Source organism: Lissotriton helveticus, assembly GCF_964261635.1.
Source record: "Lissotriton helveticus chromosome 1_1 unlocalized genomic scaffold, aLisHel1.1 SUPER_1_unloc_24, whole genome shotgun sequence".
Classification (NCBI taxonomy): Eukaryota; Metazoa; Chordata; class Amphibia; order Caudata; family Salamandridae; genus Lissotriton; species Lissotriton helveticus.
In genome coordinates, this window is record NW_027611664.1 from 1,209,294 (window position 1) to 1,236,242 (window position 26,949).

General features: G+C 45.9%; 2 protein-coding genes across 2 annotated transcripts in view; both read left to right on the forward strand.

Annotated features, from left to right (window-relative positions):
* The window catches only part of LOC144805769 (uncharacterized), an 85,333-nt gene extending 69,596 nt beyond the window's left edge, over positions 1-15,737 (forward strand). The window contains exon 6 of the mRNA XM_078672257.1: positions 14,885-15,737. The gene's annotated coding sequence lies outside the window, so the exon portion shown is untranslated. The remainder of the gene's footprint in view (positions 1-14,884) is intronic.
* On the forward strand, positions 6,330-18,832 carry LOC144805770 (uncharacterized). Its single transcript, XM_078672258.1, has 2 exons — positions 6,330-6,655; positions 16,290-18,832. The coding sequence occupies exons 1-2, from the start codon at positions 6,330-6,332 to the stop codon at positions 18,757-18,759; spliced, it is 2,796 nt and encodes a 931-aa protein (XP_078528384.1). The 3' UTR covers positions 18,760-18,832.
* The last annotated feature ends 8,117 nt before the right edge of the window (positions 18,833-26,949 follow it).

Consider the following 26,949-nt stretch of genomic DNA (forward strand, 5'->3'; position numbering starts at 1 on the left):
CATGGCAGAGGGGTGTAACCACCCCCCTCCTAGTCCCACCCATAGGCAGGACCTAGTCACCGGGTCAGCCCCCTTTTTTAGTATAAAGATGGGAGCGGGCCCCCTGTTCAAATTAGATAATCTTTGGAATCAAAACACGACTTTCTACGAAAGGACATCAAGATTTCTTCTTCAAGATTCTCCCTTGTGGCTAAGGAGTAGTCACCCTGCATCCGCAGGCACCATCCTAAGAACACTGCGGTCTGCTGCAAGTCCTTCTTCACGAATCCGACGACCCAGCTCGACGAGACCCGGCTTCCCTGGCACCTCTGACCTCTACTCACCTCTACAGCAAAGCTGAGAACTGTGAGTGCGACGAGACCTCGAGGGACCGACGATCGCCAAGCCTGCACGACTTCTTTGCAACAAGCCCACCATGTGCTCCACTGGTGAGTGCTTTGGGGTCCGAGAAGCCCCAACCCTGAGCAGCTCCAGCACCGAAGATCATCCCTCCAGCATCTCCACGATCTGCGTGGGGCCCTTCTGCTTTTGCGTGCTCACCGCGCTGTGTGGCTACTAGCCGGCTGGCTTGTGGCCTTCTTCACGACACCCGACGACATCACTGCTGCTGGTCTGGTTGCTCCAGACTGGCCCTTGCTTCCTTCTTCAAGAGAGGCACCCCGGACCCTCCTGGTCCACTCCAGACGCCATTTTGAGTCCACCGCGTGGGCTTGAATTTGCCAAGGCTTTGTTGCCCAATCCTGGGTCCAGCGACGCCGACAGCTTTATCCATCGTGGGACAGCTCGCTCCTCCATCCTGGTCGCCGACAACGCCTCCTGGTCCGTGAGATCTGCGAGTACAGCGTCACCCACTCACCTAGTCGAGGTGACTACCATCCGGTGCCCTCCTGGTGCCACCTGACTACTGGCTAGTAGTCTCGAACTTGGTCCCCTCTGCTTTCAGGTGTCATCTTCCTTCGATCCAGGCTTGGATCCATCAAACTTTCTTCACTGGTCGCCTGCCAGCAACTTCTTTCTTCCAGGCTCCTGGTCCATCTACGAGGATTCCTGACGTCTTTTGAGACCTATGCAGCTGCAGCCCCTGGGCTAGGTAACTTCGGCATTTCGGTGCCCCAGCATAGCCTCACTATCCAAGGGTCAGGATCCACTTTCGTTTTCCTCCTACCAGGTCGGGTTCGCCCGAGAACACTAACTTTGTCATTACTAGCTACCATAGACTTTGTCCCGCATCACGCGTGAGAGTGCACACTCTGCACCCGAGTCCCCTAGGCCTCCTAGAAGTAATCTGAAGATTCTATAGTCAAGTCCTAGCGATTCCTAAGCCTATTAGTACTGTACTTACCTGCTAGTAATTTCGCATTCCACTTTCAGAGTATATGGTTTTCCGTGCCCCTCGGGCATTTGTATATACTGTGCTAACTTAAGTATTTTCGTAAGAGTTTTGTTTTGTGCTTAGTACCCTGTCCTCATAAAGAGTACAGGGCTGTTGTGATTCTTAATAAATATCTTGTTTATTTTTATAAAACTTGTGTGGTGTCCTTTCACTTGGTGTTCAAGGGGTATATGTGTGGTAAACAGCTGGCTTAACACGCCCTCTCGAGTCTTTAGCCTTAGACTGCTCGTATCCACGCTACTAGGATAGCTGGTCTATAAGGTTGACTTACAACCAATCATCAATAAGGGTTGCTGGACTGATACATAGTGTTCACTAGAATAGTGAGCACTGCATATCAGGCCACCTTCTCACACTGGACATCCTGCATTTTGCAAGCTGGATCTACTTTCCGATGTATTTGGAAGTTGTGCTTTGGGGTGCTTGAAGCCCCAGATCCGAGCCACATTTGCACCGACGCACAGGCCTCCACACTCTGAGTGTCCCGTGGGGCCCGCTCCTGCATTTCAGCTCGACGCGTCTTCGCGGTTCCTTGCCCTTTGGCTAGTGAGCCCCTGGAAGACTTTCTTTTAAAACTAACTCGCTTTCCTGGTTGCTCCAGGCTTGCTCCAGCTTCCCTACAAAAGATAAGCTCCTCAGACCTTGCTGGTCTGCTCCGAAGCCAATCTTCATCTCCTGCGTAGATTGCGTTTGCCAAGGCTTGTTGGGTCCAATCCAGATACCGACACCGCAGTCCACTAGATCCTTCGTGGGACAGCTCGAATCCAGCTCCTGGTCATTGTCGACGCCTCCTGGTCCTCGTGGCTGCAGAGACAAGCCTCACTTCTTCACCTGAAATCACCCGAAATCACCCGAAATCGCCTGGTTCCTTCCTGGTCACTGGCTAGTGACCCAGACTCTGTCCCTTCTGCTTTCAGGTTCTTCAGATCTTCAATCCACTCTTGGATCAACCCGGACACTTTTCCTCTGGTCGCCTTCTGCACTTCTTCGCAGCTCTCCATTGGAATCGAAGACGAAACCCGACACGAAAAGACACCTACGCACCCGGCTTCCCTGGGTGAGGTAACTCGAGTACTCTGGTGCTCCTGCGGGTATTGACTCTCCTAGTGTCCTAGTCTAAAAGGGCTCCATCGTAGTTCCCTCCCGTGTGCCCATAATCTGTAACTTTGTAACTTCTTCGTTTCCCATAGAAAGTCAATGGTAACCTGCAGCTGTGTTTAGTCACTGCACGTGTCTCCCGTGGTCCTCCTGCATCCTAACCGTTGGTTGTTTAGAGTAGCCCCAGCGATTCCACAGGCTATAGGCCTGCTTTCTATTCCAAAACTGGTTCTTATACACACGTTTCTTTTGATGACGTGATGGGCACTGTTGTCTGCAAAAGTACAGACTTTATTCTGCTTAAAGTATCAATTTGTATAGAAGAGACATTCAAATTAGGCCCCCCACACACACACACGGTCTGGTTCCATGTGCGCATAGCCATGGCTGCAGCGCACAGAGACCCTACACTGCCGCACACAGAGGAAAAAAATTAGAGGGAACATTGAATAGGACGCTGGATTGCATGTGTAGATAGCTCTATGCTACCTTCATACATGGCCATGGCATTACTCCGCTTGACTCGTTACTGCGGTCTCTGTCGCAGTCTGGGCAGTTCTTTACAAATTTATAATGGTGCAGGCTCATACCCGGCCACCAGTATACTGATTGTAATTCGGTCAGAGATTCTTTCATCTGTTTGTGCCTTGGACCTTCACCCATGTGTGCGTCTGCTATTAATAACTTTCTCCGATTCGTGTTTGGAATTACCCTATCCCCCACTCCAGGGATTCGAGCAAAATTGCATAATTGAGTGGATAGTTCACAGGTAATGCTGCACAGTTGCCTTTTGAAGACGTTTTAACTGCCAGCATGGTTTCCCCGTCTATGTATTTTTCTGAACGCTTTTTTGTGGCTACGGAGGCCGGTTTACTTGCTTCCGCTATGGCTGTATTAGCCAATGAATTCCCTGCAACATGAACGCCATCACGTCAATGACTCAGAGTGTGTATCACGTGAGTCTTTTGTAGTTCTTTCTGTAAAAGAACTACTTGTTTCCAAAGCATCTTATGCTTGATTGTGGCACCTGTGTCATCCTTGTAATCATTTTGAACCCAGCTCTGCAAATCATTATTGTAGGAGTTGACGCAAAAAGGCGAATCGCACACGATTAGTGTCGAGGATTCACGTTCGGCATTTTCAAGAGCCATCTTTAAAGATCTGATTTCAGCTCGCTGAGCCGAGCATTTTCTCAGTGATTCAGTTTTTGTTATTTTCGGTCTGAATTTACCGCAGAGCCAGCGACCTTTAATAATCGCGCAGGCTGCATCGTAGGATTTATCTTCTACATTGTAATGCTGTACAAATCTGTCTGTATAGATTATACAGGAGTACTGTTCTAGAGGGAGAATTTCGATTGGCAGAGGACATTCTTTTTCATATTTTAAATCATTCAGTTTTTTCATGTGCTGGGTGAAATAGTATTTCACGTCTTCTGCAGCAAGAGAATTTTCCCACTGTATCTATTTCGGATCCAGTGACACTGTAGGCAGGTTTACTGGGCTGAATAGTGCCTCGAAGGTGGATTCTGCTGTGAGAACAGTGATCCTTTTGCCTTGTGCTAGTGCTCGTTCTTTCGCTATAGCAGTTTGCACTGCCTTTACAGTATTTTCTGTGAGACTGAATGTTTTTTCTGCCTGTGTGTACAAATGTGATTTGTAAGCTATTGGTACCGTTTCTCCCTCATTAGAGGTCAGGTACGTGAATCAGCATCTTCCTGGGATGACTTGGATTACAAGGTTGCGTGTATTGTCACGTGTTTCTAATTTTGTTTTCGCTAACATGTCTGTTTGCAGTGATCTCAAAGTTTCTGTGTGTTTTTGAGTCCAGTTGATTGGTTTAAAATCAGGTTTAATTAATTCGTAGAGAGGTTTAAACCTCTCTGCGTAGTTTAGAATGTAAGTTCTTCCGAAATTCAGGAAGCCTAGAATCGATTGTAAGTTCTTCAGCGTTTTTGGTGCTTGGAGTACAGCGCACTTCTCTAAGAAGTTGTCCGCTAGGCTTTTTCCTTCACTTGATAATTCGTATCCTAAGAATAAGACTGTTAGATGGGCAAATCTCGACTTTTTAAAGTTGAATTTGTAACCCTCTGCTGCGAACCCAAGTATTATGGTGTTCACCCTTTTCAAGTGAGTATCCAAGTCGTCGTCTGTGAGATAGATGTCATCGACATAAGATAATGCCTCATCATCATAGATTTGTAGTAACTCTGTTACTCTGGCTGAGAATAGTCCTGGGCTGTTCTTAAATCCTTGTGGGAGCCTACAGAAATTTTTCTGTGACCCCATTATTGAGAAAGCGGTCAAGTATCTGCTTTCTGGTGCAATGTTTTGGCAAAAGAACCCATTAGATATGTCTAATGTCGTTTTGTATTTTTTGCGAACTATGTTATTCATTAGTGCCGCACTGTGGGAATTTTGTACTGCAAATGTTTTGCAACATGAGTTAAGGTGTCTGTAGTCCAAGACTAGACAATATGAATCGTCTGGTTTGGAGACAGGAAACAAAGGATTGTTCATTTGAGAGGTGCATGTTTCAATTACCCCTTGGTATTCAAGTTGATCTAAAATCTCCCTGATCTGTTTTTTAGCTTCTTGCTTAATTGGGTACTGCCTTTGTGCAGTCGGTTGACTTTTTTTTTTTTTTTTTTAAATTTTTGAAAACCTTTATTGTGCACAAGAAATGATAACATATACGGGCCTACAACCATCCGGCCGGCCACGAACAACCAGTTAGCACGATAGCATACGTTATGGCGACACAGCACTGTATCAGAATCGTAAGCATTTACAGGAGAAAAACTGAGGACTACGCAGCACCGTGCCACAGGATAATTGTAGGTTAAATTTTAAATTTTCGTTATGCAACTATGAAGATCAGGTCGTAGTATTCCGTACTAAGAAAGAAAGATATAAGCAAGGTCCATGCAGGCGGGACTCGACTTTAGCGTCTGTGTCAAGCAAGTCTCAATGCGGTAATCAAGTCCCCGCCAGGCAGGATGGCCACACAATAGTTATGCCACGTCGTAGCACCCATGACCCAGTCACATTTCCACTGCCACCCTACACCCAGCACTCCCAAACATGGAAAGGTAAGTGAAAATCATAGAAAGAACAAAACAGGTCCCATAGAAACTAACAAAAAAGGGACAATAACCCCCCACCCTACACACATGCAGAGGCTATGTACTACCCCCCCCCTAGCAGCGTGCCTGTCGCCCCATAAACCCGAAATTTAGGAAGAAGAAAAGTCGGAAGAAAGGAGAAAGAACAGCGAGAAGTGCAGAGGAAGAAAAGAAGGAAACAAGAAGAAGAAAAAAAAGAAAAGGAAAAACATCACTCTTGGATTCAGGGAGGGAGAAAAGGACAAGCTAATCAACCACTCCCCAAAAGGGAAAAGGTGGGGGGAGGAGCCCTCTGAGCCTCAGAACTCCCGGGATCCCAGCCATCCACTACGTGCCCACACCGGAGCCTCCGACTCCAAAAGCGACTGCGCTGTACTAATTTGCAACAATAGGAGCGATGGAAGAAAACAATACACGATGTGTGTACACAACATGTACAGGAGCAGTTTCAATCCCTGTGCAGCCCACACGAATAAGCATTGTGTAATTACTCACCCCAAACACGACATGATAGCGGGCACACGTAGAGGCTAGTCAGCAATAATCACCCTTCGGACCCTGGACCCAGACAGAACCCCCCTCCCATCGTCAAAGAGCACAACTGTACAGGATAGACACAGGTCCCAACTGGGAAAGAGGCTACAAGTGCAAATCAGTCACCACATCAAAACGAGAAACAGTCCAGGTCACCGCCAGCCGATCAAACTAGCCGAAATGAGGGGCCACTTCAACCCTGGCCCGATCGATGGAACTTCTCCAGGCATGGCCATTCCATCAGAGCAAAGTACAAGAAAGAAACTCAGCCCTGTCCCGAACGGCAAATTCCGGCCCGGGCTGGCCATTGCTGCGAGCATTCACTGGGAAGAACAAAGGGGCAAAATGGCCTCTCCAGGCAAGGATGGTACTCAGGAGACGAAGAGGAGCGTCCCCGAACACCACCAGTTCCAGCAACAAGTCTGTAAAACACCCCCTCCGCCACCGGACAGCACAGTTCCAGCAGCTGCAGAGAAACGGCTTCAGAAGTCAAGTCTCCAGGGAGGGTCAGGCTCTGGAAGGTCGATGGACATGGAGACTGAGTCACGGTTCCCAGGGTGGGGGGCAACATTGTATCCAGAGCCTCACCAAGGAGAAGATCGCCTACACTGTAGCCAGGGGCACTGCTCACCTCTTCCCTCTCAGAGTGCAACTGTGTAGTCTTTCCGGACAATACTGAGAGCGGCGGGGAGACAGCCTGCCCCGGTCGGGATGCACAGGATAATGCTCCCTCGATCCTCTCCGTCAGCTCCTGGACGGTCCGCCGCCATGTTGTCCCCAAGTCTGCAATGGCGCGCAGAATGTCCCCATAAGTCAGGGAGTCCTGGGATAGTAAGCTATCCGCTGCGGGCGGCGATGTCCCGGGGTCCTCCTCTAGTCCGGGATCAGGCAGGGCAGCGTGCAGCAGGGATGGCGGAGCAATCTGACCCCCGTCCCGTGAGGCAAGCGCCATTGCTGCCACTCCGGAATCCGCGGTGGTGAAGGGGGAGGCGAACAAACCCTCCTGGAAGCCGGCGTTGAAAGCACGGTGGAAGTGCAGCCCACAGCTAGGGGATCGCACAGTACGAGAGTCTATCTGCCTCTCTCACCAAAGCAAGGGATCCACCGCCGAAATACACCCCCGGACGGGGAAGGTCCAGACAAGACGCAGCAGAGCGGGGGGAAGCGCCGCGTTGGAGGCAGCACTCGCATGCAGACGTACCTCGGCCAGGGCGAGTAAATCAGTGTCGGAAGGGAGCTAATCAGTCCATCGCCGAGGTCGTCCTACTCCCGTAGGCAGCGGCACCACCCCCGCTCGTCCAACCAGCTCGGTCACGTAATGGCCGGCGGTAGCGATCAGTATAGCTGCCCGGGCAGCTCCGGAGATCGAGGAAAGCAGTGAGTCCTGCACCGATTCAGGCGGCGGAGACCTCGACGGGAAGCCAGCCGTTTCTGCGCGTTCGTCTCGGCATTTTGACACGGTGTGAGCCAGGATTAAAGGCAGGATATCGTGGCAAAGGTAGGTGGCTTACGGAGCCGGGAGCTCAGACGTCCGTCCCGATCGCCATCTTGGCTCCTCCCCGGTCGGTTGACTTTTTAACTGGATTTTGTGAGGAGGAGAGTCCTCATCCCATCCTACATGATTTTTGTATAATGCTGGTGCCTGGGCTACTGCCCATTTCCTTGCATATATATATTTAATGTGATAATAGCATAATCATTTCTTCGCCATGAGGGCACTCCCTGACAAACTCTGGGGCCAATCTTTCTCGGCTAACAGGATATCATAGCCTTTTGAGAGGTTATCCCAAAATAGACCCCTTATTTTTCTAGTCTTATCTCCCTCTATACGCAGTGTTATTTCGTATATCTTATGAAGTTCGCTAACTCTGGTGTCTGCAGTTTCTACCTGAATGTATTCATTCGTGTCCACTGTCTCCAGATGACTCATCAGGATCTTGAGAGCTATGGTGATTTCTGCTGCACTGTCTAGCATTGTCTGTGCCCACTCTCCGTTTTTCAGCTGTGTCCTCAGTATTCTCGGCATGTTCGATTACTCTAATACTGGCTACCTTCTTTCTTGGGAATTGTAATTTTATACTTTGAGCAGGTTCCTTGTCTTTGGACTTGGTGTGCTCTTCCCTTGGGTCTGACCGTCCTCTTCTTTCCGATTTCTGCGAAAAAGATCGAGAGGGATGTGTATCAATACTTTGATATCTATCAGGCTTTTTCAAGTTATCCCTATTTCTAAGGTTATATCTTTTCTCAGAGTGCTCCCTCTGGGGAGACTGGTGTTCTCGAGTCGGAGTTCTTTCCCTCCGTCGAGGAGACCTTCCTCTGGACTGGAAAACTTTTTCTTTGAGAGTGGATTGTTTATTTCCATCCCAGCTCTTTTTAGGAGTGTTTAGGTTATTTTTAATAAATAATTTTTCAGGATTTTCGAGTAGTTGGGGTTTTACTGGTTTCCCGCCCAAACTATCTCTGCCTAATTCTTCATAGCATTTTTCTATGATTCTAGCAAGCTCAATTGGTTGATCTGTTATATCTGTTTCTTTCAATTTCTGGCGGATCGCCACAGATGCTGCTTCTCCTTTTATATTGGCTAGTAATATAGCCGAGACCTGCTTGAAGTCTTTCAGTAATTTCATACCAAGAGATAAAGCAGGTTCTGGACCGTATTCATTCTGAATTTGTTTTAGCACATCCGGTATTACCGCCATGGACGGAACACCATGTGTTTTTGTGTAAATGGAAGCAAAGACTGTACCCCAAGTGTCACAGTCCTCCACATGTCGTGCGACCCCCATCGGAAGGCAGATAGTCAGAATTCTGTGTTTCTCAATAGGGGTTGTATTCGGAAATTCTGCCTCTATTTGAGTAATTTTCTGTGCTAACCAGAAAGGAATTTGTTCCCGTTTTGCGGGAGTTTTTCCAAGACATGATTGTATGTTTTGTGGTGTAATTTTATTTGTGTTCCCCTGATGAGGGGTCAGCTGTGGAACATTAACAGCTGTTTGGACTGTTGCAGTCCGCATTACATATTGGACTAACTGTCTATGTATTTTAATCAGTAATTTTAGCTGTGCTAAAAGTTCTTCTCTTGACATTTTTTCAATGTCTGGATGTGGTGTGTAGCAGGCTAGAACCGGCCACGTTGCTCCTGGTCTAACTAGTGGACCGAGCCTGGTGATGTGATCATTATGTTTTAGGGCGCCTTTAAACCAGAGCAGATGCTCTTGGTATTTTAATGGGATTTCAATCTCCCCGAAAGGAGCGTACTTTTCCGGTGGTTCCTCTATTTTGTAATAGTGAAACTCGTGTGTTGTAGCGGTTGCCGCTGGAAAGTTTATCCAAGAATAGAATACCTCTGTCTGCCGATATTCGTGTGCCTCTATCACGAAAATGACTGTACCACCTTGTGATGTCAGTCCGTTTTCTATAAGTTTTCTTATTTCTTATGTTTGCCGGGATGATAATCGCACCCGGTTCATTAATCCCTGTAACATCGGGACCCTGTTGATTCGGCCTACTGCGACTTCATTGGTTCCGTTGTTATTGCCATTTTCTTGCATTGTATTAATGAAGGTTTGCAGAGCAGGTTTTCAAGGAAACAAAGATTAGGTGCACAATATCTTGGAACACTGTATCCTTCAACGTTGACTAAACCAGAAACTTTACATAGGAATCTCTTCCTACTAAGTTCCGGTGGATTTTAACCTTTCACCCACTCCAGACGTCTATTGGAGTATTTACAGGAGAAAGGGTCTGTGTGAAAAAGCACGACTGAGTTACTCTAACGTCTTGCGTTAGTTTTATCGCCTTACCAAGCGTTGGGCGCCATGTAGTGCAGTTCCTATTTTCCCTATAGGCATTGCGCATTGGAATAACATAAACACCAGTGTAGACGTAGGACTGTGGTCTTCTAGGTCTCTACTGACTATGTTAGACTTAATTTAGGTTTGCGCCAGCTAGCTCAGAGGTCACTGGAAACTTTCTTGACTGAATAGGAAGTGATCAGCTTCCCTGGCTCAAAAAAGAAGGGATTCAGCTTCCGACAACCGCATAAACATGACAACTTTGCTCCTCAGAATAAGAGTCAATCTCTAGAGTCGTGTGAAACAATAGACAGCTATTTCACTCAGTCAGTTGTGCAGATTTTACTTTCACCAGGATGCAGAGAATAGAGAGACGGGCGTTTTTCAATAAAATATATTATTTATTCAGCAGTCTTCCTTCTCATGCAAGAGAAATGAATTGCCACAATTGCAGAACCTGTTATTATGAAAAGTGCGTACAGTAAAAGGAGTATTACGAAATAATACTGTAAAAGCATTGATATGGTTTCTTAGCCATAAGATGGTTAAAATGAATAAAATATATACATTCATATATACATTAGCTAACGACCTCAACTGGTGCTTCTAACTATGCCTACCCCTCTGTACCTGACCTAAGCCTAATACATGGGAGGGAGTAAGTAAGTAGCAGTTTAAGTTAAGTTGGTTTTGCCAAGAGTTTGTTTCAAGAATTCTCTCTAAGGGTTTAGTCAGCACCGTACCTCTGGAATAGAATGCAGGAGGTCTGGTATCTCCTCTCAGGACCCGATATCCCAGTTACCCGCAAGGGTAGGCTGGAAACGCCGGAGCTGGATTTTCTCAGCAGGAGAAAAGACAGCGTCTTTCTCAGCGCGTCAAGGAGGAGGAGGGGCAGCGTCCGTGGGCTTCTCGCATCTGCTGGGCTCTGCAAGGGACAGCTGTTCTGCTCCAGTATTCACCACCACCGTGTGCTTGCTTAAGGCAACGTTGGTATATTTATACCTGAAAGGTGCCGAGTTTGACGTAAGTTTTTGGACATAAGACGTCAATAAAGATGTCATTAAGAACTGGTCGTTCTTACAGTGCTCGCAGGAGTTCTATTACTAATCAAAACAAAGCAAGCGGGGCTTTCCCAGGTTGCTGGGGGGTTTGAGATGTCGAAAGAGCTCGGTGTGTTATCTAGGAATCTAAGGAAGTGGCTTCTGCTGTGTCATGGACTGTCATGAGCTGCAGAGACGAGTTACTGAAATATGGCTCTGATTGTTTATGCCATTATAGGGATATGTATTGATTATAGCCGTATAGGGGCATGAGGTCACAATATTGATCGGGGTCCTAGATAGAACACAACAAGGCTAACTGTTCACAAACTTCATCCCCAAGTTCTTCTTCCCTACTTTCAAAACTGAGGTTTTCCAGTGAACAACGCAAAAGGCCCAAACTCTGCATCCAGGTTCCCACACCCAGCATCCAAAGTCAATGCCCTATGGATGATTTGGTCAGGGATATTTGGTTACCCTTTTCCGCCTCTCCTGCTAATTCCATTACTGGTTCGGACACTCAGACAAATGTCCCTCACATTGATCTTAATAGCCCCCACATGTTCTCGTCAACCTTGGTACTCTCATCCTTAGAACTCTCAGTGGTTCCACATCAAAAGCTACATCTCACACCTTGTCTCCTCACTCAGAGCCATTGAGAAATCAGACATCCAATTCCCAGAGAACTCAGCCTAGCGATTTGGCTCCTGAAGTCATAGAGTTTGGTTATTTACAACTACCACCAGACTGTATAAATATTCTCAAGGAAGCTTGGAAGCCTACTACTAGAGCATGTTATGCAGCAAATGGAAACATTTTGTTGCCTATTGTAACAACAACAATATCAATCATCTTGATGCGTTTGTGCAGAATCATTTGTTAACTGTTGCATTTACAGCAATGTGGATTAACTTACACATCCATTTGTTTACACCTGGGAGTCGTAACTGCATACTTGCAAAATAGACAACACCTATCTCTCTTCAGAGTACCAGTGATTAAAGCCTTCATGGAAGGATTAAAAAGGGTTATACCGCCAAGTATTCCCCCTGCTCCAGAGTGGAACTTAAACATAGTCCTTACAAGGCTAATGGGCCGGCCTTTTGAACCAATGCACAAATTTCAGTTACAATTCCTATCATGGAAAGTTGCTTTCCCCATAACGATAACCTCACTAAGGAGAGTTGATGAACTTCAGGCATTACCTATACAAGAGCCTTTCTTTCAACTTCACAAAGACAGAGGGGTTCTACGTACCAATCCTAAATTTCTCCTTAAAGTAGTTTCTGCTTAGGGGTAACTTGGGTACGATATCAAATCAAAATAACATATCATTAGCAGTTTCACTATTAATTGAACCATCGGAATTCTTGTATAGAATTTATGTGCTGCAATGATAATAGAGCAAAAGACACACAATTGATGGACGGAATGCAGAACAAATCAAAACATTCACCCCAAGTCAAGAGATCTGGGATGAATCCATCATTATGCTAGTTGCTAGTTTTGCTGCCATCTTAGGGAAGGTGCTGGGTGACGGTGCATTTGGCCAGACGATTCCACCCCCAGTCAGTACTTAAGGCGCCTCCTCAGCAGCGCATTTCATTGACAGAGCGCTTGTCTCCTGAGGCGGAAGCCGGGAGCAGCTCACATGGCTCATTTTGCACATCCCACTTACCCATACCCATTTAATTTAGTGGCCTTGCCCTCTGCGGCCGATCAGGCGCTGGGAGGGGAAACTGATTGATAGTTTTGCCGCCATCATAGGGAAGGTGCTGGGTGACGGTGAATTTGGCCGGACGATCCCACCTCCAGACAGCATAAAATGACATCACACTCTCGACCGCGCAGCGGACGATCACAGCGGCTGCTATGTGCGTAGCGGCCCTAAAGTCTTCTTTATGGACTGTCCTGGTGAAAAGATAGTGCAGGCATGCCAGACTACCATGTGCTGCAGACAGGTGCGTCCAGTTCTGATACCCTCTTGCGCTCTAGGAGCATTTAGGAGTATCATGAATATAGTATAGGGGGTCAGTTCTGTCACTCCAGTTACCCCCAATGCGTGTATGCTCTGTCGTAAGTGTCTTACCCTTTCACAGGATGAGTCAGTCTTGTCTGGGTCTCTTTCCTGTTTCCCGACATTTGAATGGCACCTCCGAAGACTCGCGAGAGCAGTGACCCACCCGCAGGTTTTGTGGAGCGCTTTTGTCCTGGATATAGTGCTGCATTTAGTAGGGCACCCACTCTCTTTTCTTTGCAGTTGCCTGAAGATAAGCAGTCCCAAGGTAGCAGTCACACATGGCCTGTCTGTAAGTGCAGCCCCCTCTGGAGGCCTGACCATCAGCAATTGAGCCCACATTGTGGCCGGCTGGACCACAGGCATAAGCTCAGACAGGGTGTTCGACACTGGAGTAGTTGTAGTCCCTCATGGACCTCTGACACAGAGTGGTCAGAAATTCAGCAGCTAAAAGCCCAACACAGGCTCTCCAAGAAGTCAGTAGATTCAGAATTTGTTGTGTTAGGAATTTGGCAAATGCAACCTTGAATGGGCCTGTTGGCAGCACACAATCGTCCTACTGGGCCTCAACAATCATGTTGTCCTAGAGTTTTATTTTCTGCCTTGAACTGTTGGGAGAGTCTTGGCATCCCTCAGACTAGCTGGTCTTGCTGGATGGCTTTCCGGCTCGCCCTACAGATAACGAGGATGTATCGGACCTTGCTTTTTCCAGGACAGCCTTGTCCTCCTGATGGATAGTGAAACTCCCTTCCTTTTCTTACCAGACAGGCAGGCTTCTAGGCAGACTTCTAGGCTCTTCAGGACAGTTACACAGCTTTTCCATTAAGTAATTCAGCTTACAGGTGATGTCCATTCAATTTAGATAAACTGTCAGGCTGACACCATCCCTGGTGCCACAGCAGGCACCTGTGTACTTTATAGAGCACATTATTCCTTGGTAACAGAGGACTTTGAACTCTGGTATAAATGAGGGATAGATGGTCCCACTTGTATACACAACTGGCAGACAGGAGATGGTGTTTACTCTGTCGCACTCTCACATTGCATTTATGCTACGCACACCAACACCCTAAACATGCACTTGATGTTATTGCAAAGTCTGGGCACAGGTATAGAAATGGAGCATTACATGGGTGTGTCAGTAGAAAGCCACTCCACTGACCATGATGCAAAGATCTAATCAGGCTATTGGTCCTTACAACAGGGTGCATTGCCATCACCGCTCTAGCTGTTAAACCCATGACAGTCCTCTGCCTTAAATGAGGGCACACTTGGTGTGACCCTCCAGGTCACAGGACCGGTCCAAGATCCCTTATAGTCCCTTGTTAGAAGTTGCACAGTACTGGGGTGGCAGAAAAATCTCATGTAATTGTTTTGTGGTAGATTTATCCCAGTAACGTGCAGTTACAGTTTTGACGCCATGTACTGGGGAGTTGCCACGAGGAATAGATTCTTCTGCCTGTCAAACCACATGCCATTCACTATTTCATACTGTTTTTCTGCTTTTATTTACCACTTGTTTTAAGCAGGAGGTAGATATATGCATGTGGTTGGTTGGGGGGGAGATGGGCGAAGCAGGGGAGGGAAGGGGAAAGATATTTCTAACAGAGGGAAGAATTGTGTTTTCCCCCCAGTTATCTGCTTTTGGGATTCTATGTTACAAGTCCATAGGGTACATGTATCCTTTCTGAGCTTAATAAAATGTTGGAAATTCTACAAATCCTCACTCCTAGATCCAAGTACTCTCAGGCTACCATTCTACACCCTGCTCTGTCTGAAGAACAGCTCAACACTTTCAAGATTTTGCAATTCTGCTTTGATATGGCTTGTAAATTATTTTTGGGGATATTTACATGTATTAACTATTTAATTTTAATACTATAGGTGATTGAAATTACAGACGAAGAAAGCAAGATTTAGCACCAGCCAACTGAATGTTAGTGCCATAAGAAGGATTATTTTGAAAAACTGAAGGACATCCAGCATTCTAAGTTTAAACAATTTCCAAAATCTAGGTGTGGTGAGGAAGTGGGAGCTGAGGAAAGTACTATACCTGTAAGTGAAGTCTCTAATTTTGCATTTCATTAACCCAGAGCAAAGGCATATCTGTCCACACAGCATCGGAAATAGTGCCAGAAAGACCAATCACAACGTCCTCATCTGAAATATTATCAGAAAGACAAATTGCCTCAGCATGACAGAATAACGTTCATCTAAAGCACGCATGATCTAAAGCATCATGTAATTTCAGAGAGGAAGCACACACTGCATAAAAGAAAGATATAACAAAAGGTTTCTTCTGCAAACCATCAAAGAAAAGACACTGAAAGAAGACTCAGAAACTGACACGCTAACAACCAAAAGATTGGAAAATCACCTTTGTTCAACAACTGTTTTTAACCAGTTACGCAAGTTTGAGACTATCTGCCTCGGGATATAACACGTCGACCCACTCTGCTCACTCTGGCGAAAACGTTAAAAATTCACCACTTTATTGTGTTGTTCATGACCATCTCAGATTGTTTCCTTTTTATTGTGTACTGTTCTGTAATTCTATGTAAATCGCCTCAACCTTATCTGTTGTGCAGGAGTGATATTTAAAACTGTTAAATATCAAAATGGATTAAATGAGCACTGTTGCGCTAGCTAATGTAAATAAATCCTTGTCTTCAGAACTACAATCCTTAACCTTACACCAAACACAGAACGGGTAAAAGGAACTGATGTTCTGCGACTGATGAGCCACAATATTACTGTGCATGTTCTAATGTTCTCAGTTACTGCACTTACGCCAGTGCAAAAAGGTACTTCTCAGTTTAATCATTAAATATCAGACTAACACCTTATCACTGCATTGCTAAGAACCTATACTAATAGATTTGAGAAAAACTTCAGTCACAAAATAAGTTGCTGCCGGAGAGGCTATAACCAAAAGACTATTATCTGCTACAAACATTTCGACCGGTGTTACAGGGCTGCATCCAGACATATTTTGCTCAATTCAAGTGTTAAGAAGATTACACACAATATCTTTTAGAGATAAATGCTGAACATTATCTAAACAAGCCAGACTCTAAAATCGGGTTCACTCTTACCGTGGCATATAAGCAAGAGAAAACTAAATGTAGAGATATTAACTCTAGGAATACACATTTTAAAAACACGGGCTGTGAGAACAATTTCAGTGTTCAAACCCGCCTCAATCAAAGCAAAATAACCCAAGTTGGGGAAAAAGTTACCTGTGCCAAAAAAGATTCAGCCATAAATCTCATCTCACTGAATTTGAGAGAATGCACACTGGGAAAATCCTCTCTCAGTGCTCTAAATGCCAAAAAAGTTTCAGCCGTAAATCTAATCTCACTACGCATATGAGAATCCACACTGGGGAAAAACCTTATCAGTGCTCTGAATGCCAGAAAAGGTTTAGTTTCAAACCACAACTTTCTCTACATGCATTAACCCACTCTTTGGAAAACCCTTATCAGTGCTCTGAATGCCAAAAAAGTTTCAGCAGTAAATTTTATCTCACTGAACATATAAGAATCCACACTGGGGAAAAACCTTATCAGTGCTCTGAATGCCAGGAAAGGTTTTATAACAAACAACGTCTTTCTCGACATGTAATAACCCACTCAGGCGAAAAACCTTACCAGTGCTCTGAATGCCAGAAATCTTTCATTTACAAAAACAATCTCACTATGCATATAAGAACCCACTCTGGGGAAAAACCTTTTCAGTGCTCTGAATGCCAGAAATGTTTCAGTCAAAAATCCAGTCTCACTCTGCATAGAAGAACCCACACTGGGGATAAACCTTTTCAGTGCTCTGAATGCCAGAAATGTTTCAGTTGCAAAGGCAAACTCACTGTACATACAAGAATCCACACTGGGGAAAAACCTTATCAGTGCTCTGAATGCCAGGAAAGGTTTGGTAACAAAGAAAGTCTTTCTCGACATGCAATAACCCACACTGGGGACAAACCTTATCAGTGCTCTGAATGCCAAGAAAAGTTTTATAACAAACAAAGTCTTTCTCGACATGTAATAACCCACTCTGTGGAAAAACCTTACCAGTGCTCTGAATGCCAGAAATATTTCAGTGAAAAAAGAGACCTTACTCGACATACAAGGACCCACACTGGGGAAAAACCTTATCAGTGCTCTGAATGCCAGAAAAGGTTTTGTAAAAAACAAAGTCTTTCTCTACATGTATTAAGCCACACTGGGGAAAAACCTTACCAGTGCTCTGAATGCCAAAAATATTTCAGTAAAAAAAGAGACCTTACTGTACATACAAGGACCCACACTGGGGAAAAACCTTATCAGTGCTCTGAATGCCAGAAAAGGTTTTGTAAAAAACAAAGTCTTTCTCTACATGTATTAACCCACACTGGGGAAAAACCTTACCAGTGCTCTGAATGTCAGAAATATTTCATTAGAAAAATAGGACTTATTATACATATAAGGACCCACACTGGAGAAAAACCTTATCAGTGCACGGATTGCCAGAAATGTTTCAATACCCAACCCGAGCTCACTCGGCATAGAAGAACCCACACTGGAGAGAAACCTTATCAGTGCCCGGAATGCCAGAAATGTTTCATTGACAAAAACAGTCTCACTCATCATATAAGAACCCACACTGGGGAAAAACCTTTCAAGTGCTCTGAATGCCAGAAATGTTTCAGTGTAAAAATCAAACTCACTAAACATACAAGAATCCACACTGGGGAAAAACCATATCAGTGCTCTGAATGCCAGAAAAGGTTTGGTAACAAACAAAGTCTTTCTAATCATGCAGTGACCCATTTTGTGGAACAACCTTATCAGTGCTCTGAATGCCAGAAATGTTTCAATGAAAAACGCCATCTCACGGTGCATATAAGAACCCACACTGGGGAAAAACCTTATCAGTGCTCTGAATGCCAGAAATGTTTCAATGTAAAATGCCAACTCAAGGTGCATATAAGAACCCACACTGGGGAAAAACCTTATCAGTGCTCTGAATGCCAGAAATGTTTCAGTTTAAAAAGTAGTCTCTCACAGCACATAAGAATCCACACTGGGGAAAAACCTTATCAGTGCTCTGAAAGCCAGGAAAGGTTTTGTAACAAACAAAGCCTTTCTCAACATTCAATAACCCATTCTGTGGAACATCCTTATCAGTGCTCTGAATGCCAGAAATGTTTCAGTTTAAAAAGTAGTCTCTCACAGCACATAAGAATCCACACTGGGGAAAAACCTTATCAGTGCTCTGAAAGCCATGAAAGGTTTTGTAACCAACAAAGCCTTTCTCAAAATTCAATAACCCATTCTGTGGAACATCCTTATCAGTGCTCTGAATGCCAGAAATGTTTCAGTATAAAAAGTAGTCTCACACGGCACATAAGAATCCACACTGGGGAAAGACCTTATCAGTGCATTGAATGCCACAAATGTTTCAGTGAAAAAATCAATCTCACTCGCCATATAAGAACCCACACTGGGGAAAAACCTTATCAGTGCACGGATTGCCAGAAATGTTTCAATACCCATACCCAGTTCACTCGGCATAGAAGAACCCACACAGGAGAGCAACCTTATCAGTGCCCGGAATGCCAGAAATGTTTCATTGACAAAAACGGTCTCACTCATCATATAAGAACCCACACTGGGGAGAAACCTTATCAGTGCTCCGAATGCCAAAAATGTTTCAGCCGTAAATCTGATCTCACTGCACATGTGAGAATCCACACTGGGGGAAACACATCAGTGCTCTAAATGTCAGAAAAGATTCAGAGGTAGTGATGGTTACATGCACCATAAGAAAACACACCATCAAAAATACTTCAGTGCTCCAAGTGCCAGAAAAGCATCATCAACTTTAAATGCAATCTCACTCTACATGAGCAGACGCACACAGGGAAGAAACATTACCTATGCTGTGAATGCCAGAAATTCCTATTTTTTTATAGGCACAGACTCACTAACCATAATCCACTCCATACTGATGAAAACCTTATGAGTGCTCTGAATGCCAGAAAAGCTGCAGAGAAAAATGCTATCTCACCATGAGAAACTCCACACTGGAGAAAATCCTTATGCCATAAAAGCTTGAATCTGAAAGACAGAGTTATGCTTCATGAGAGATCCCACTCTGGGGAAAAACCTTACGAGTGCTCGAAATGCAAGCAAAGTTTTGGTCACAAATTACTTCTCACTTTTCATGAGCAAACTCACACGGGAGAAAAAAGCCTTGTGTGTTCTGAATGTCAGATAAGGTTTAATCACGAATACAATGTCACTTCATATGAGAGAATTCACACTGGACTAAAGCCTTATACAGGAGGGGAAAGCCAGAAACGTTATACTCATAAAGGAGATCTCACTAAACATGAGAAATGCACCCACACCAGTTAAAAAGTAAGGCGTATCTTGAGTTGCAGAAAAGCTTCTAACAACCTGACTTTACATGAGAGAACACATATTGTAGTTTCAATAGGATTAATCAAGAAATTCTTGCAGGATAACTTAGGCTGCCCGCATGCAACCTCCAAAGAAATTTCAGGCCTTGAAAATATTTTAATTGCAACAAAATCCACAATTTGAGTATCTGAAAGTTACAAAACTCTCAAGGTCTTTACTTGACACAGAGAGATGCAAACATCAACTAATTAACAAAAAATCCACAATATTAATGTCTTACATTTTCTCCCCCCAAAAGGTTTCTACTCACACTTGTTTCTTAACATATGACTGAAATCTAGAATTTCATGATAAGATTAGGCTAGGTGGTGTTCCTCAATGAAGAACTCTGCAGGGAGAGGCTGAGGAGAGAGTGCATCAGTGAAGGGACGGTGCAAGGAGAGGCTGAGGAGAGTGCATCAGTGAAGGGACAGTGCAGGGACAGTGCAGGGAGAGGCTGAGGAGAGAGTGCATCAGTGAAGGGACAGTGCAGGGACAGTGCAGGGAGAGGCTGAGGAGAGAGTGCATCAGTGAAGGGACAGTGCAGGGAGAGGCTGAGCAGAGAGTGCATCAGTGAAGGGACGGTGCAGGGAGAGGCTGAGCAGAGAGTACATCAGTGAAGGGGCAGTGCAGGGACAGTGCAGGGAGAGGCTGAGGAGAGAGTGCATCAGTGAAAGGATGGTGCAGGGAGAGGCTGAGGAGAGAGTGCAGCAGTAAAAGGATGGTGCGGTGAGAGACTGAGGAGAGTGCAACAGTGAAGAGACGGTATAGTGGAGCTGAGGAGAGAGTGAAGGGATGGTGCAGTAAGAGGCTGAGGAGAGTGCATCAGTGAAGCGATGGTACCGTGAGATGCTGAGGAGAGAGTGCAGCAGTGAGTGATGGTGCAGTGGAGGAGTGAGGGCTGCAGCCTGGATGGGGGGGCTGAGCAGAGAGTGCAGCAGTGAAGCGATGGCGCAGGGAGAGGTTGAGGAGAGAGTGCAGCAGTAAAAGGACAGTGCAGTGTAAAAATAAAAATATGCCTTACCTCTAACATAAACTAAAATCAACATACATACCTGCCTGAACAACTCCGTGCACAGCGGTGCACATCGCTGAAGGGAATCGCCACGGGCCATGTTGAACCTAGAAAAGAGAGAATAAACATCTGAGAGTAGCCCCCCACTTACCTCCTCCATCACCAGCTTCGGAGAAGCCACACGGATAGCAATCCCCATGTCTGCAAGCTTGTCCAGTACATCCTGTAAGTCTAGGTTACGCCGGGACTTGGCTCGGGACAATGCGCGACCCTGAAAGATCTTTAAATGCCGAGGAGCGGGCGAATACTGCCGGATGTCGTGGCGTCATTCAGGTTCAGCTGGAGCACGTTTCCCAGGAAGGGCAGCGGGGCGGGCCCTGTGGGTCACCGGTGCGAGGGATACCACAGCCTCCGGAGCTCCAGCAGCAGCAGTATGGGGCAGACCAGTTTGGGAACTTAAATCAGATATACGCTATTGTCTTTGGTATTGTGCGCTAAATGCGCCGAACAGGCCATTTTGTGATAAGGTAGCGCTACAAAAACACAGCCATTAAAACATACATAATAAAGTGTCAGTCAGTTCTCCCCCTTTAAAATTGTGCGGGGAAATGATTCTGTAAAAAAGATCAATATTAGATTAAACAATTATGATTTGGCGGTAGTCAGATGCCCTTTTTTCTGTTCTCAAAATTAGTGATGCTGCACACTTTCTACTAACTCCGTATAACTCTTCTTTTTCAATTATCTCTTTTCTTAGGTGCTATGTAGAGCGCCAAGATGCTTCTTTTCTGTCTCTTAGCCGCACAGGTATTCTCTTCTGTCCCGTGCCAGTGCTAGCTCAAAAAATTATGTAGAATATAAATTAAGTAGCAATGTAGGTGAGAATGAGCATTTTACATAAGTGGCAAGTTAGTGGCGGAGTTCACAGGGTGTACATTTCCGTAAGAGGGTGTGTCTGCTTCATCACAATGCCCTCAACCCCTCCGCCCTGACTGAAGCGTACCTGCGGAGGTCAGGGCGGTGAACATTTTCAGAAACACTCTAAAAGGGACTACAAATTGCGTTTGTTTCTTTTAATACCACAGTGCAAAGGTTGAAAATGCTTTACTGTGGCAGAAGATGCATTCAGCGACATTTCGCCCAAAATGCACTCTGTAACCAAAAGTTCACTCAGAATTATTTAAGAAAGCGACGCATTTAAACACCTGTTCATGAATATCAACTAACCCGCTCACCATCTCTCATGCGCTCCCTCATGCACATGTAATCAACTGTGATGATCCCACACCCCCATTCTCGCTGGTACTGCTCAGCTGGATTCTCTGCACATAAGGTGCTATCTATTAGCCTTCTCGCATCAGCACCAAGTTGAAACCATCCAGCTTTCTCCCACTGCACATCTAGGACTCATTTGCCTTATCACCTTCAGACATCCAGACTACATAACCAGTCTTCAGAGTAGTAGGTGCGCCTCTAATATTTGATTTAATTGTGTTTTTCACATTAGCTGTAAATGCCACTCAGTAAACAACCAGCAGTAGTGAAAAGCAGTGACCTATAACCCCAAAAGCGTTGCACACCTCGTGCAGCTTATTCCCCGCCCAATAGTGAATGGCTTGGAACGGATTCGCACCCCCTAAATACCAGAACCAGGCCGTGCCCAGGGGATGCCCTTCTGGCACGGTGGAAAAATATGCTGCCTCCAGTACTGCAGTCAGCATGCCAGCCAGCTGCAGGCCGCCCCTGGGGAGCACCCCGGACCCAGGCTGCGTATGGGGGGGTCAGGTGGACTTCCTTCCCTTTGGACGGAGGAGTTCGGCCCTCCACAATGAAAAAGAATCAATCAGTTCTACCGGGATCCCTAGTCAGACAAAGGCCCGGCTCCGGGTTCTCCCCGAGCTCACCCACTCCCAGGATACCGACCTTCAGGAGATCCTGCAGCCGAGACTGGCACTGAGGGGGATGGCGAGGCAGAACAGGCCGGCGTCGGGGCGCTCTTCTTGGCTGACTTCTTCTCCTTCTTCCAGGGGAACTCTGCTGCCAGGGGCAGCCCCCCGGGCTAGGCCAGGGCCGGGTGCGGGGGCTGCTGGCCCCTCCATTCAAGAGCCGCTTCTGGCCGCGGGCCCTGGGCTGGCTGCCGCTGCCACCGCCGCTGCTGAGGTTGCCGTGGCCGCGGCTGGGGATGCTCTGCTCGAAAGGAGGAGGAATTAATGTTGAGTCCTTGATTGATGAAGTTTGAAATGTCTCCAAAGCTGAGGAGGGAGCTGAGGCGGTGAATGGCAAAGCCAAGGAGGAGCAGCCGAGGCGCTCAAATACATGGAGAGCGGGCGGGGGGCGGGAAACAGACAGGGGGAAGTAGGCACAAACAGACACGGACAGCGAAAATACATGGAGAGCGTGAGGGGGCGGGAAACAGACAGGGGGAAGAAGGCACGGAGGGAAACAAACACGGGCTTACCTTCACTGCGAAGGATAGAAAATGGCGGACACAAGCTTCCGGATTTTGAGGATTTGTGGGCGTGGTTTTGCTGTCCTGAGTGACGGACGACGTCACAGGGCTAAAGAACGCAAAAAATCACGCCCCCAAATCCGAAAAAGACGGGGCTTCTTTGGAGGGATGGCTCTCTCCTCCAATGGCTGGCCTCCATTTACGAAGCCAGCCAATGGTGGAGAGGCAGGGCAGGGAGGCGGGTTCTGAAGCCCTACTAAACAACATTAAATCTCGGACTTCGGAGGCAGACCGGATATTACCGAGACCTAAAAAGGTTAAAAACCTGGCTCTACCATCGAGTATGCTCCTTGGCATCCTGCTAACTCCTTCCTGGCAGGGGACACAGTCTCTCGGCCCTAAGCTAGTCGCCTGCATCACAGCGCCAGGTTACCCGTAGGGTGTCAGTTGCGCTTTACAAATAATGATAAATAAATAAATAAATAATTGTTCACCCTGTTCACTCTACGCCAGAGCAGCTTCTGCCTTTTTTCTGAGAATTAGCAAAATCCAGACTCTCTCACTCTACTATGAACGTTTTTCTGGCTGCACTTTTCAAATTCCGTCAGGATGGCTCCAATTCTCTTTATTCTTCAAGAATTATTCAACAATTTTTCAAAGGCTTATTTCAGATGTTCCCTAAAATTCGACGCCCGCCTCCTCCTTGGTATCTGAACATTGTGTTGGCACAACTCATGAAGTCCCCATTTGAGCCCATTCGTAGGGCTGATCTTAAATTCATCTCCTTGAAGACATCGCTGCTTTTAGCTCTTACATCGAGTCAGCGAGATACAAGCTTTTACTATCAAACCACCTTTTCTTCAATTCACCAAAGACGCTGTGGTGCTCCGCACTAATCCGACCTTAATTCCTAAAGTTCCATCTGATTGCCACCTGAATGAGCCTGTCATCTTAAAGTCTTTTTTCCCTAATCCACAGCAATAGCAAATTTCTCCGTACATGAAGAGCTAGGTATACCATTTCTATGTGATAAAATAGCAGTAAACCCTCTAGTATGTTGGCTAAATTGTTGGTTAAATAACAATGTACCTCTTACTCAGCTTATATTGAGGGAAGCGCTAACATGGGAAAACAGGCTTAAGGTTCCATGGATAAAGTATTTAAGTAACTGCTTCAGGGAAATTGGGCGCCCGAACTCTTCTTAACTCCAAAATCCATTACGAAACTGGATGTTATTCTTGTGAAGAAGGCTTTTATCTCTTCCAGGTACTTAGTCAGGGACGCCGGTGAAATAAGGAAAGGAAGTGTATGAAAACATGTGCTATTAAAAACAACTTTGCTCATGGAACCGTCCCTGTCATGGCCAATGTCAAGCTATGATCGTTTTCTGTTGACAAGGTTCAGGCTGGATTTATTTCACTTATTGCTGGCCGTGCCAAAGGGATCCTACCGTGGACAAGTGTTGCCGGCTTGCGGCTGCGACGAAAAGTCTCCGCAAGACCTGGCACACTTTTTATTCTTCTGTCCGTTTTACATTATACCACGGAGGTTATATTTAAAACCCTGTCTTAAAAAATTGAATTTCTCTCAATTTAGACCAGCACTTTATTATCTTCAGATGCTAAGCTGTGATTGTACCCTATTTGTATGCAGTTTTTTAAAATTAGCACTCAAATTTAGGAAAAGTATGGAAGGTTAATTGTACCGGTAATAGATATATCTCTAGAAAAATACTAACCTTTTTATATCCCCTGAACACTCCTTTTTAACATTTTGAGTGTACATCCTGCCTGTAACTTTTTGTAACCTTTTATAATCAATTTAATCTAGCTGTTTTTAACTTCTTTATGTAAATACGAGTCAATATATGTTTTGTGTGTAATGCTTTTATGGTTGTTATTTTAAATAACCGAATAAAGTTATTTGACTTGACTCGACTAATCCACAGTTGCCAGCAGAAAAGACTTTACATTCTCTAGATGTTAAGAGATGTTTGAAATGTTATTTGCAAAGAACAACCAGTATCCGTAAAACTGATCAGCTCTTCATAGCCTACGGCAGGATGCGTAAAGGACCTCCAGTTGCTAAACAGACTATTGCATATTGGATATCTAGAGCAATTTCCTCTTGCAATCAGCAAGCAGGCAAGACACTTCATGTAACGATTAAAGCGCACTCTACTAGAGCAGTCTCCTCTTCTACTTCTCTCTTTGCTGGTGTGCCTCTTCATCAGATTTGCAGAGCTGCGACCAAGCACTACTGTCTGGAAGCTGCCAACAATGTTGATACAGCTGTGGGGCAAGCGGTGCTACGAAATCTTTTTAAGTAAGGTGAGCCTCTGTTTTTTACCTCCTCCTGCACACATTGTATATATGTATATATTTCTGTTTTTGCAGATGTGCCCATGTTTACAGCTATACTGTAATATACGTATATGTATTCTCTCATACTCTGTTTACGGTTTACTTATGGTTTACCATGCACAGTTCTCAAATTACTGCTATCTACTCTGATTCAAGCGTGTGAATCTATGAAAGATACCCCAATACTGGAGAAGAACATAAGTTACTTACCTGAAAACTGTGGTTGTCCAGTATTGGTATCTTTCATAGATTCACATGCGACCCACCCACCTGCCCTCAGAGGCTCCCCTCTTCTCCTTGGCTTTTATGCCACACTTGTGCTAAAAAATCTGAGAGCCTGCGCCTCTGAGGAGAAGGTTCCAGAGAGTTCTGTTGCCTGATTGGCTGGAATTTGGACCATATCTAATGACTTGGACAAGTTATTAAAGTGACAAGTTTTTTCCTATTACCTTCTATGTTACAATACGTCCTATTGCTCTTTTAGCTATGCTTTCACTATGCTATTGCTATATTGCTATTTATTCTATGTACCGTGGGACTCACACTTCGACGACAGGCATTCAAGCATGTGAATCTATCAAAGATACCAATACTGGAAAACCACAATTTACAGGTAAGTAACTTATGTTCATCTTCATGATCTTATGGAGCTGAAAAAAGCAGGTAGAGACCACCGTCCCAATCTGGGATTTCATAGACAGATCCCAGTCAATTGTGATGCCAAGGCTTTTAGTTGATCAAGATCACGGGTACTCATAGTACGGCCCGCGGGCCGCCAGCGGCCCGGTAAACCTTCCTTGGTGGCCCACGGACCTTGCAGACATCATACCCGTGATTTAAAAAATAATTTTTTTAAAGAGTTTCTGCAAACACTGGGCGCGACTCTGTGAGAGTCTGCTGCTCTGTGGGGGCACGCCATTCCAGTGATAGTCAGAGTGGAGCTGCAAGGGCACTAAGAGGTGAAATACAAAAGCCTCATTAACATGAAAATGTTCTTTTAAAGTCCTGTGAAGTGCTCAGGTGCGGCTGTATGTGTGTGTGTGTGCCCGTGAAGCTGTCTCAGCTGGGGCACACACAGGCAGGGTGAGATGAAAGAGGGAGACAGAGGGAGGTAGAGGGAGATAGACAGAGGGAGAGTGAGGGAGAGTGGGACAGGGAGGTAGAGGGAGGGAGAGTGGGAAAGGGAGGGGGGGCGGGAAAGGGCAGCAGAGGGAGGGAGAGCGATGGAGAGCGGAAGGGAAAGGGAGAGAGCGAGGGAGAGGGAGGGAGAAAGGGAAAGGGAGGCAGAGGGAGGGAGAGCGAGGTAGAGAGAGGGAGGAAGGGAAAGGGAAGGAGAGCGAGGGAGAGGGAGGGAGGAAGAGAAAGGGAGGCAGAGGGAGGGAGAGAGGGAGAGAGGAAGGGAAAGGGAGGCAGGAAGGGAGAGGGAGGGGGGGAGGGAAAGGGAGGCAGAGGGAGAGAGAGTGAGGGAGAGGGAGGGAGGAAGGGAAAGGGAGGCAGAGGGATCGAGGAAGAGGGAGGGAGGAAGGGAAAGGGAGGCAGAGGGAGGGAGAGCGAGGGAGAGGGAGGGAGGGAAAGGGAGGCAGAGGGAGGGAGAGCGAGGGAAGAAGGGAAAGGGAGGCAGAGCGAGGGAGAGGGTGGGAGGCAGAGCAAGGGAGAGGGAGAGGCAGAGCGAAGGAGAG

Excerpts from the sequence above, each read along its gene's own strand:
- LOC144805770 (XM_078672258.1), top strand. The coding sequence starts at position 6,330 with ATGAGGGGCCACTTCAACCCTGGCCCGATCGATGGAACTTCTCCAGGC. Across the intron at positions 6,656-16,289 it reads AAGTCAAGTCTCCAGGGAGG|AATGCACACTGGGAAAATCC; the intron begins GTCAGGCTCTGG and ends TGAATTTGAGAG.